Raw genomic sequence first — 12,921 nt, 5'->3', positions numbered from 1 at the left:
CTCCCACCCAGAGGCTACCAGTGTTAAGTCATATCCGTCCTCCAGATCTCAGACGTAAAGATGCTCTCCTAAGATAATTCAATAAAATAGTGAATAACCCAGAAGTCTCGACACATAATGACATCGGTAATGCGAATAATAATCGTCTGCGTTCGAGAAAACCACCAACTAGAGATGTCATGAACTTGTAGAACAGCGACTACCAAATTTCCGCTGAATGGCAGAAGAGACTCAACGACTAATCTGCCCGTGAATGCCTTCTGTGAAGAAGACGCCGCTACCTGGTTTCAAACTCCCTCGTAGACTATGGTCCGCACTGAACAGGATCCGAACAAATGACGGGAAGTGTGCAGCCTTCCACTACAAGAGGAACAGAATTCCCAATGCCTGAATGTGACTGTGGCGCTACACAACAGACAGTAAAGCACATCATTAAAGAATGCAGGACTAGAAAATACAATGGCAGTGATAGTGACTTTGCTTTTCCGACTCCAGAGGCTATAGACTATAAAAAAAAATTAGACATATGTATACAGTGTAGATCTTACTACAATAGACGCTGTATCTCTAGCCATACGCTAAATAATAAATAAATAAATAAATAAATAAATAAATAAATAAATAAAATTAATAAATACGATCTTTGAGGAGCGATTTACGTGTTCAAAAGCCACTTTGCTCTTGAATGAGAAATCACTGATGGCCACTGTAATTCTGCCGAGGATCATCCTTCCAGAATCTAGTACACGGCAGATGACACAGCAACTATTTTTTACGACCAAATAATTCGTTACAATTTTATCCCTTCAATCTCCACTTTTTCATAATTACTAATTGACTCCGCATGATATCTTGGAAGGAGAAAGGCAATCATACAAAAGAATTACTGGTTAGAATTCCTTCAACTTGTTTCTAATACATTAAGTACTATCTCTCACCCAGTAGCTTACAGGACTTAAGCTTACAGCCAGAAATCATATTTACAATTAGGAAGTTATCTAATGTCTAAAGAATTTACATAATGTGATCCAAGGATGTTGAAAGATGGAGATGTTGACTGTGTTTAGAATACCATACAGATTCCCCATAATCTCGATCTTGGCGGAGTATATAAGAATTTGAAAAAATGATGTCACAATTTCACGGCAGTAGTCAAAATTTAAACCCGGTTTAACGCCTTGTCATTTTCTATTTTTTTATATTTATTGATATATTAGATTTACTCTACTATCGACGTCAATTAAAGGCCTGTTGCCACACGAAACGTCCCGACAATCTTTTTGTTGTTCGTGGTTTAACGCCGCACTAACACATAGGAGGATTTAGGCGGCCCAAGAAAGGTAAGAAGCTAGGATTGAGAAGGTAGCGGTGTTAATTATGTTACAGCCTAAGCATTTGGCTGGTGTGAACACAATAAACCACGAAAAACCATTTTCAGGGCTGCCGACGGTGTGATTTTAACTCACAATATACAAGATCACGGCTACGCGACCCTAACCGCACGGCCAACTCACTCGCCTTAACACGTTCCTATTCTACAGCCATATTCTATAAAATCTATTCATTAAGCTTTGATGTGTGAGTTTGTATGAGTTACTAATCGTTGCTTGCTCTTCGTAACCAAGGGTTTTAATATAAAAAATTAAATTTCCCGGAGGAAACCACAGTTAAATTTCGCCAGTTATGAATATTGGAAAAACCTAATATTTCAAGGTTTAAAAGAAATTATGAGGCTGTCGATAACCAGTGTTACTTTACATGACAAGGTATTTCTACGATGAGTTAGTAGAGAATTAGCTTCCTATGTTCCTCTCACCACCTTCAGAAGAATCACCATTATCAAGAGCAGATGCCACTAGGGACATGGTGTCAAACTGCTGGAGGAATCGATACATTCAGCGTTGTCTAAATCTGTCATATTCTGCACTATTGTGGTGAATATGAAAGAAAATATAATTGTTATGGAGTAATATAATTTATTTGAGGAAAGGGAAACAAAAACCCACAGTGCCACGATTCTAATATTTCAAACCACATAAGTTAACATTTCAAAGGGATCACGCATGGAGTTAGTAGCCATAAACATTTGTATATTACTTATGTTATGCCCCATTATTTTTAAAGTGTGCAATAAAGGATGACATGAAGAACTGAAGTTAATTATTTACCTCTGCTACAAAACCTGGAATGGATAACTCGTGACCCACGTGTTGAAGCAATAATACAGAGCCTACACTTTATAAACGATGAGGAACTGTGAACTGTACATCATAAGGTCAGAACTGTCACCAGTATGACTCCCGTGTCTTCATTCTTGTTTGTGGCCCTTCTGGGCATGGTGGAAAACACTGGTAAGTTCAGTATTCTATGAAGATCAAGACGTTATTCATTTCTGACATCAACTGTCCATCTTTCGGAACAGATTTCAAATTTCACCATCATCTCCCGTTCGTGATCCGTTAAGGTCTTATATTTCTTCACCATCGCTTCATCCGACGTCCTATAGATCTGTTTCCCATGGTTGGTGGCGTAGGGTCTCCTTTGGTAGTCGTCCAAATTACATGCTTTGAAATGACGTTTCCACTGGTAATCACATATTATTGGTTTCACATTCAATTCGTTTTCAATTCAATCTTTTTTTATTAGCCCATTTTGTATAGCCTGTTATTCGGCTCATGAACGTCATTTCATATTCTGTAATTCTAGAGATGTCCTGAGTTCTTATCGCCCATGCCTCACTGCCATAGCAAAGAGTTAGTCTGGCTAAAGTGTTTCAGAGGTGAGAGTGAGTATGCTTTTGGACAAGAGATGGCATCACTTTATGAATTATAATTCTTGTAGGTCTGGTACAGTTGGTTATTTTTTCAGATATATCCATTTCTCTTGGTAAGGTAAACTCTATCCCAGATAATTGAATTCACTGCCTCTTTCTAAAATTATATTATCTAAACAGATCTTACTGGGGATATGGTCTTTCCAAATAAAGGCCATTGTTTTGGTCTTTTCAGGAAAAATGACGTTGATTTTTGAAGACATTTTCAGAACATTAAATACTGATAACTAAATTCCATCGTCTGATGTCACCAGTGCAGCAACATTAGCGAACAGTGTGCGTCTGGATGTGTAAGATATCTGTTTACTGATATTTATCCATGTCTTTCATGTCTTTATTTCTGTATTATGGTGTTCATATAGATTATAAAGAACAAAGAAAAGAGTCCATAACCTTGTCTCACACCTATGCTGACCTGCTCCCATTCGGTTTTATGCTTTTCTAGTTTGACTAATAATTTCGTATGGCTATTTCTAGCCGAGTGCAGCCCTTATAAGGCAGACCCTCCAATGTGGGTGGGCGGCATCTAACATGTGTAGGTACCTGGGTGTTATTGTGGTGGAGGATAGTGTTATGTGTGATGTGTGAGTTGCAAGGATGTTGTGGACAGCACAAACAACCAGCCCCCGAGGCTTTGGAAGTAACCAATGAATGTTAAAGTCCCCGACCCGGGCGGAAATTGAACCCGGGACCCTCTGAACCAAAGGCCAGTACGCTGACCATTCAGCCAACAAGTCGGACTCTAGTTTGACTGAAATAAGGTTCTCTCTGTGAATGTAGTAGTATTAGTTGTGTGGGACATTACAATTTGCTAGGATATTGGGAATTCTGTTTCTGCCAACTAGGTCAAAGGCTTTCTTTAAACAACAAAAGCTATGTTAGTTTAGAATTCAAATTCTCAGCGGTTTTCTTTTACAATTTTCATGATAAAGTACAGTAGGCACCAGCACGTAAGCGTCACTTTCAAAATCCTTGTTCTTATTTTATAGTTGTTATTTTACAATTATATTTTCATAATTCTTGAGTAGTTTTCTTACACATTTTTAGTATACATTTTACATCATGAGTTGAGTATACTTATCCCTGTATAAATTTTACACCTTTTTACATTTTCCTTCATAAGAAGAGGAAAATCTATTGCTATTTGCCAATTCTCTGGTGGTCTGTTTCTAATCCAAACTTAATTTTATAAATCTGAGAAACTTAAGTCTGAAGATATCACTTGAGTATTTGAATAGTTCTACATTGAGCCTTTCCCAGATGCTTTTACATTTACTGTATATGCTTTCTGCGCATTAGCTCCAGTTCTTCGAGTATAATGGTTTTCTAAGACTTATTGAGAGATGTTGGTGGAATGAATGCCTCAATGTTTGAACCTGTCCAACGGTTCTAGAAATAAATGAGCCATTCCTTTAGAGGTATTGTCTCAATTTATATTCCTTCTTTAACATTATTATCCTGTTCCTCAGTATTTTTAATGTCTGTGGTTGTGGTTTTGTTATATCTGTTTTCAGGTGTCAAACAAAGTTTTTCTATACCTTCTCTGCGGTTTATGCGCACTTACTTTCTTTCTATTGCTCCTTTATTGCGATAATCTATTTTATCTTCTAATTTACCAATTGACAATTGATTTGCATTTCCATTGTACGAGCTCTTTGCGTTTCTTCACATCAGATTTTAAACCCATTTTTCTCTGCCTTTTCTTTTTAAATCCCAAACTTTGAAAAGCAGACTGTGTAAATACTGAACATAAATTAAACCAAATTTCTTCCACGTTCTCACTAACTTGTGTCATCTAGGTAAGATTATTGAGTCTGTTCTGTTATAGCCAGTTTATATTTGATCTTTCCATAGGTTAAACCTGTAACAGGTTCCAATTCCTTCTATTCTTTGTTTCATTCTTTTGAGCTATCCTGGCTTTAGACGAATAAGTACAACTAATACATAATGGTTTTTCTCCAGTTGGCATCTGAGGAGAATCTTGTATCAAACTGATTTTCCGAATTTCCCGTTACAAATGATATAGGAACAATGTTTTCTTAATCCTTAACTGACTGTAAACCGTAGAATTCTCTAAGTTTTATTAATATTACGTGTTGTTTCTCCACGAATTTGATGTTATTCCCAATTTTCTAATTGCGAACTAAGGCAATGAAGTCTTCAAGTAATAGTAGCCTATCTTGTTTGATTTATTGACTCTATTTTACAGATCATTATAGAATATGCCACAATCTGTTGAAATTCCCTTGAATATCCAAGTTGAAATAGAGATTTGCAAGCTCACTTAATCTGCTTTACCCCACTTTATTCATGAGATCAGTCTTCATAACAGCCACCCGATCATACCCCTGAACTCGCAGGTATTCCGCGTTTATATTATAGCTCGTCAGGCGATGCAAAATACTTTGCACCAACATTCACCGCGGAAGCTTTTAGAGGCATTTATTAATGTAAGTAGAAAATAAACAAGCTCGCAGGATATTGTATCATTACAAACCATTAAATTTTACATATCAGACATAGAGCTAAAATTGTGCAACCGTAGAAAATCATTAGTCTCTTCTTCTTCTTATTCTTCTTCTTCTACTTCTACTTCTTCTTCCTATTTTGTCTTTTAAATGGTCCTGCTTTAGACCAAGTTTGTTTAACACTACGGCTTTTTCCATTCCATTATTGTGCACCTTCTCCCAATGTAGATTCTTTCTTTACACCAACCAAAGGATACCTTTATTCTTAACAGGGTGTTGCTGAAGACCAAGGATTATCTTCAGAATTTATCTCATATACTGTCTGATTTCTAATTCTGTCAGCCCCAGTTCCTTTATGTCATACTCAGTCTCTACCAGCCAAGTGGAGCGAACATGTTTTCGCTAGAATGTAAGCAGGCGGTTTGTCAGTCTGTTCGCAGACACATTTGCCACATGCCCACCTGTTCCTGAGACATCCTGCGAACCTCTCTGTCTAGAAGTAGAGTTCTGAATTATGACTTACGCGGTATTCCGTATCTTCCAGTACCAGACTTGGAACCTTTCGGAGAATTTTCTGTTTTACACAATCAAGCCTTTTCTATTTAGCGAAAGACTGCCCTTGGCATACAGGCTTAGGGGGCTTAATGACTGTTGCGTAGTGTTTTAGCTTCAGACTGCTTCTCGGGGCTCGGTTGTTGTAGGTGTAGAGAGGATGCTTTTTCTGATAAGTTGGGTTCAGTCCAGTCACTGTGGTACTTAAACTTCCCCACAAATTTCGTGGTAGGCCTATCTTATTCCAGTGACATATCTCTGTTAATCTCTTTGATGTTGGCAAAGTACGTACTTGGTTGTCTGCAGTGTCATTTTGAGCACAGCTTTGACCTGTCTTCTGAGATTATTGACCTGGATCGTCACAATTTCCTGAGTCTCAATGATCGATGCCATGTCGCCTGCAAAGGCCAGACAATCTACTGACAGAGCTTCCCTTCCGCGGCCGAAGTAGACTCCACACTGTACAATCAAGTGAACAGCTACTTGCGATATTCTCAGGTATTTTCAAGGACGCAAGTAATGAAATTCCGCCATTTTGTCTGACCCCAGTTTTGATTTCGAAGATTTTGGAGATATCCCCTCGCACATCAACACTGGAGTACCATCAGTCAGAATTTGAAGAACAAGGGTTCGTGTTTTGTTGCCTATTCCTAGTTCCTCGAGAGTTTCTCTAAAAGTCGTAAGCCTCATTTAATCAACAACGATGACTACCACATTGGAGTTTCTAATCCAGGAGTGTTTGAGAATTTGCTCAGCACGGGATTATATCTACCTGTAGTCTCTCAGTTATCCCGTCAGTTGACAATCTGCGCTTGTTAGTAAGGCCTTAGGCATAGCTTGTTATAACAGAGAAACATATTGCGCTCTTCAAATCAAAAATACATTTCTTTCATTGGTGTGGTGTTAGATTCGTCTATCAAGATGACGTCGTTCTGGTAAAGGCCGTCCTCCAGGGCGCAGAAATGTGGCAAGTAGGCCTGCCAGGTCTGTTGAAAATAGCTTGATGGACCATCCGTGTAATCAGAACTCCGATCTTCAACCTGGAGAACCGTCAGACAACCACCGTAGAAGTGTATAATATGCAAGGTGACTACGGCTTGAAGTACTGTATTTTGAGGATATCATGTCTAGAAGTAATAGCACATGCTGTAACTCGATACTCACATTCAAGTAGAAACAGACGTGGACATAGATGAGGGTGGAGTTTTCTGGACATAAAAAGAAATTACGCTGATCTCCGCATTCCTCAGCAAGGGTTTTGCTTTCATTATCGCTTTAAATGTCCTTTAAAATAAATACTTTTTAGCGTTGGAAACTATGTTCTTTCATCCTCGTTTCCTTACTTAAATAAGTCAGTGACTCAGAAATCAAACTAAGCAAAATATCTTATGATGAGTATGATACGGTAAATATAGCTTGTTACCGTCAATCTTAATCGTCAGTTTTAATTGTAAAGTACTCGCAGCATGAATGAAACTCTGCTCTGAAATATTTTGTTTCAATGTTCACATGACAAAATTCTTAATTGTATTTTTCAATCATTTTACAGTTATACCCACTGATGACACGAATAACCGCATTCTTGGAGGAGAGGATGCTGAGATCACCGAATTCCCGAGTATGGTATGACAAAAAGCATTACTGTTTCTTGTACAGTATAACAAGAGTGTTTTGTGAAGAGATTGTTGTACTACTTTCTTTAATTATGAAAATTGTACCTCTGTGTATTGGTACGACATCACCGGGATATATTGCGGCTAATTATACATTCCGTAAGATAAATCCATCACAGATACTTAATTATCATTGTTATATATTAGGAAGCGTTCATTGATAATTATAAAATCAACCGAGCGAGTTGGACGTGCGGTTAGGGTCGCACAACTATAAGCTTGTATTCGAAAAATAGTGGGTTCGAAACACGCTGTTTTCTCTAGTTTTCCATTTTCACATCAGACAAATGCTCAGGCTATACCTTAATTAAGGCCACAGCCGCTGCCTTCCCGCTCCTATCCCATCGTCGGCGTAAAACTTATTTTTTTGGTGCGACATAAAGCAAGCTGTCAATAAAAATTAAAAATCAATCTAGTCACATTATCAGCACAGTTGACTGGATGTTTCCAGGTATACAGCCATCAAAGTGCTTAAATACGTGTGATGGATAGGTTTACCTCTCTGGAAAATTGTACCACACGATCACCTACTGGGCTTCTGAAACCAAGACCTGCATTACCTATAGTATGTTGCATTCTTTATCCTGGAGCATTTCAGCATCGAGCCCACTCATTATGAGCATGATATCACTGTATGTGTGTTCCTTAAATCTTCTTTGACTGGTTGGGTCCTCCAGTTCATCACTTTTGCCGCTAGTGGGTGCATAAACTTGAGTGAAATTTCCAAAGGTTAAGTTCCCAGATGACAAATATGATATAATTTAATTGGTTGGAAATGTTGAGAACATTCAAGCTCTTTATCCCTTCTCAATCGTGAAATTACCAGCGTTTTTCACCAGTGTGTTGATTGGAAATTTCAAGATTGAGAAAGCCTAAAGAGTTTAAATACTTTTAATATTTGCAATCGAAGAAATTATACTATGACTCCCTTCTGCACCTTAATGATGATGATGATGATGATGATGATTGTTGTTTAAAGGGACTTATTAGCTAGTTCATCGGCCCCTAAGGGTACGAGACAGAATGAAAGTACGTGACAATTAACCTTTTATAATATATCCACAACTGACTAGAATTTAAAACAAATTATGATGAAAAATTATTATAAATTAATCAGTGGATCTAATTCGCAGTGCCTTATTTTCTGATGAAATTATAGAAAATATAGAATACAATGGAATTAAGTATTGCCTTAAAATACACACACATATATTATATATATATCATTCAAGTTAGAAATTAAAATAACACATTAAAATTTGGGGCTGAGTGGATCAGACGGTTTAGGCGCTGGCCTTCTAACCCCAACTTGGCAGGTTCGATCCTGGCTCAGTCCGGTGGTATTTGAAGGTGCTCAAATACGACAGCCCCGTGTCGGTAGATTTACTGGCACGTAAAAGAACTCCTGCGGGACTAAATTCCGGCACCTCGGCGTCTCCGAAGACCTTAAAGAGTAGTTAGTGGGACGTAAAACAAATAACATTATTATTATTATTATTATTATTATTATTAACACATTAAAATACACAAACACGAACTAAAATAGAGTCAATGGGATTAAAGCGTAGTTAACAAAAATACACTAATACTTAATACACTTTTGTACACGATAAGAAAGAGTACTATCCCTCATAAAACGGATGATGATGTCTGCTGACTGCTCGTCATCTGGCAGGATGAGGGATTTTTTTTTAATTTTATTTTTGCTAGGGGCTTTACGTCGCACCGACACAGATAGGTCTTATGGCGACGATGGGATAGGAAAGGCCTAGAAGTTGGAAGGAAGCGGCCGTGGCCTTAATTAAGGTACAGCCCCAGCATTCGCCTGGTGTGAAAATGGGGAGACTACGAAAAACCATCTTCAGGGCTGCCGATAGTGGGATTCGAACCTACTATCTCCCGGATGCAAGCTCACAGCCGCGCGCCTCTACGCGCACGGCCAACTCGCCCGGTGATGAGGGAAATGGTACTCGGGAGTTTTAGACTACGATGCAGATCGGTCAGGTCTACGCAATCCATAAGGATGTGTACCACGGTTAGATGACCGCCGTAAGTACACACCGGGGCGGGGGGGGGGGGGGCGTACTGGAACTTAATATTTGTGATTTAAAAGCCAAAGGCAGACATTTATACATATTTCTCCTATTGCACAGTCGCTACATTGTCCTGCATAGCAGGCATACAGTGGTGGTTCAACGGCGCACTAGCCACAAGTGTCTGGGTAGTGCGTTGCAGTCAACTGATGAGCCTACTGCTATACTGGTGCAAAACGCTTGTCACGATTGTAAAAGCCTAAAAAGGTTAAATGTTTTTGAATGAAGTGTTTTGTGCACATCTTATCATAATGACTGTGTGAGTGTGTCATGCAGCAGGAAACGGATGGGTGCATTCCTTTGTGGAAAATAAATCCCACGCCGTTGCCATGATTTCTATTAGTATTTCCGGCGTAGTAAACCTTCCAGTCATTCACCTCACATTTCCCTCTACCACATCACGCTGGTATTAAAAATTACCAACTTCTCGAACCATGTTATAAAACATTCCAGTACCTGACTTACCAGGAGCATACTATGTTCAAAGCTTGTCGGATGATACTTACCATCTTCTCACCTTTAAAGGTCTGTCCTGGACTGAGCCCTGTGGCCACTGGCTCAGTGTTTCTAGGGATGCTCTTACGCAATGGTCTTCCATTGCTTTCTGCGTCGCAGCAAGTTCTGCTTAGAGCTGTCCAGTCTCCGTCCGTTGGGAATGATTCCGTTCCTTGAGAATATATTTCTCCTCTTTCACCCGAAGCTTTTGCCGATTGCGTTGCTGCCCCCAACCAGATGGGTTACGTATGCGTCCTACCTGATGGGCTCATCTATCCAGAATCCTTTGGCACCCAGGTGAGACAAGTTATTCACCCCCGCCCAACTTTATATACTGAGTAGGCAGCAGTATTGTCTTCTCCATTCTGTATCAGGATTATAAGCAAAAAATGAATATGCTTGACAGCATTTGTCATACATATATGAAGCGGAGGACATCAAAATGAAAATAATATTAACTTAGTACAGCGCTGAGAAAAGAAATAGAAATTTAAAATCTACATTTATACGAACATTTTCAAACTATTATAAGTAATAACACGGTGATCGTAACTATCGAATACATGAGGTATAATACACAAACATATTGAATCAAAACTTAAAATAAACTTAAAATATTTTCTTTGTGCCGCCTCTGTGGTGTAGTGGTTAGCGTGATTAGCTGCCACCCCCGGAGGTCCGGGTTCGATTCCCGGCTCTGCCACGAAATTTGAAAAGTGGTACGAGGGCTGGAACGGGGTCCACTCAGCCTCGGGAGGTCAACTGAGTAGAGGTGGGTTCGATTCCCACCTCAGCCATCCTGGAAGTGGTTTTCCGTGGTTTCCCACTTCTCCTCCAGGCGAATGCCGGGATGGTACCTAACTTAAGGCCACGGCCGCTTCCTTCCCTCTTCCTTGCCTATCCCTTCCAATCTTCCCATCCCTCCACAAGGCCCCTGTTCAGCATAGCAGGTGAGGCCGCCTGGGCGAGGTACTGGTCATACTCCCCAGTTGTATCCCCCGACCAAGAGTCTGAAGCTCCAGGACACTGCCCTTGAGGCGGTAGAGGTGGGATCCCTCGCTCAGTCCGAGGGAAAAACCGAACCTGGAGGGTAAACAGATGATGATGATGATGATGATATTTTCTTTACTGTGTACGGTGAGTATAATCCACTGTTTTGGGAGATTATCAAGTTGTTCTATTTTGTACAGCAAAACCTGAATTAGGCAGAAGTGTGTCTTCTGAGAGGTGACTGGAAATACTACTGTACGCTAATGTAGCTTAGCATTTCTAATCAACGCTTTTATCCAAAGTCCAAGAAATATATGTGCGAACTGAATACCTTAATTTAGTTTTGCTTCCCTGTTCCTTGTTTTCCAGCGTAAATCTGATATCCTTTTAGAATTCTGTTCTGAAAATTCCTTCAGTAACGGGCTTCTTAATATTTCATATTTACTGAAGACAACAGAAACGAGAAATGAGCTCGCTGTGCGAATAAAATATCCCAGACAATTACTTATCTTCATTATATACACTACAGACACTAGATAGCGATATTTTGTTGCCTATATCATCGGACACGAAAGAGCAACCTCCATTCTCTCCTATATTAAAACCGTTCGTTGTAATGGACATCAAAGAGGCATTGATAGCTTGGATGTTGTAACATTTAAAATTTCTGGCAGCGTACGTGAGGTGCATTTGCTGCCGCCTTGCTACGAAAGGTGGAAGTCACGATTCAGCGGGTAGGCTGGGAAAATTCCTAGTCTAGAAATCTCCGGTTATCAGCATTACTCCCCTAAAGTGTATCCTGTTGAAGAGTTCAGCATAGGTTTTGTTGCATAATCATACGCCAAACTACTAGAGTCTAGACGGGAAAGGATCAAAGCCGTGTAAATTCGTAGCAACACCACACGGTCAGCACCTCTACGATATTTTGCTGAGGAACCCATGTTAAGTACATTTCAAGAAGCCTTCGGATCACGGATATGGGGCCACCAGCGTAAACTACGGCGTTGACGTTCTAACAATCAACAGAGATTCCTGAGATAGTACATTTTCTTGAATATAAAATTAAGAACATGCCTCCACCCCCACTACTCGTATTCCAAATAAGCCAAGGGACATGGATTTCTGAATAAAATGTTCAAATTCCCCTGGAATCGCCAACGTACAGGATGGAAATAATCCTGTGCCGCAAGGTAGACTCGTAAGATTAACGATCATGGCGACTAAATGCTTGTTGCTAAGAAACACCACTTCAATTGAATTCTCCAATCTGACCAGGTGATCAGTGGCAGACCGATGAGAGTGAAAGCCACGTGGATATTTAATGAGGAGACCTCTCTTCACCAAGCATCACAAAAGGCGTTGGTTCACTTATAATTTGAGCAATATTCAAAGAAAATTTGTTAGGAAGAGTGACTTGTATTATTTCAAGATCTCCGAACTTTTACCTGGCAGTTAAATCAGTGTCATATCTCCCAGATTACGACGTATTTGTAAAATTTGACGCGATGTGATCCACAATGTCGGAAGGAATCGTAAATATGTATTCATTTATAGATACTCCAGGAACTATCAGTGTGTTAGGGACTTCGACGATACGCAGAGTTTTGTCCACACTTGTGATGTATGTTCTGTCATGTAAAATACATACTTTTACAAAGTAACTAGCTTAGTCTTTCGAATAAATACGTAGGCGGTTGAAGGTAACACGGTTAGCCATCGTAGGATGGCATTAATAATGATTAAAAGCCCATAGATGATCTAATATTGCTACTGAAATGTTTTTGATCCATTGTACCTGTTGTCTACAAGGATACACC

General features: G+C 39.5%; 1 protein-coding gene across 1 annotated transcript in view; it reads left to right on the top strand.

Annotated features, from left to right (window-relative positions):
- Positions 1–2,217: 2,217 nt before the first annotated feature.
- LOC137498899 (mite allergen Der p 3-like) overlaps positions 2,218–12,921 on the top strand; it is an 88,683-nt gene continuing 77,979 nt past the window's right edge. Inside the window, exons 1-2 of the mRNA XM_068226646.1 lie at positions 2,218–2,351; positions 7,403–7,476. Coding sequence (XP_068082747.1) covers positions 2,294–2,351; positions 7,403–7,476 — 132 coding nt within the window. The 5' untranslated portion in view covers positions 2,218–2,293. The remainder of the gene's footprint in view (positions 2,352–7,402; positions 7,477–12,921) is intronic.

The sequence above is a fragment of the Anabrus simplex genome, chromosome 3 (assembly GCF_040414725.1).
Source record: "Anabrus simplex isolate iqAnaSimp1 chromosome 3, ASM4041472v1, whole genome shotgun sequence".
NCBI classification, from domain to species: Eukaryota; Metazoa; Arthropoda; class Insecta; order Orthoptera; family Tettigoniidae; genus Anabrus; species Anabrus simplex.
This window is presented reverse-complemented; position numbering and strand designations above follow the sequence as displayed.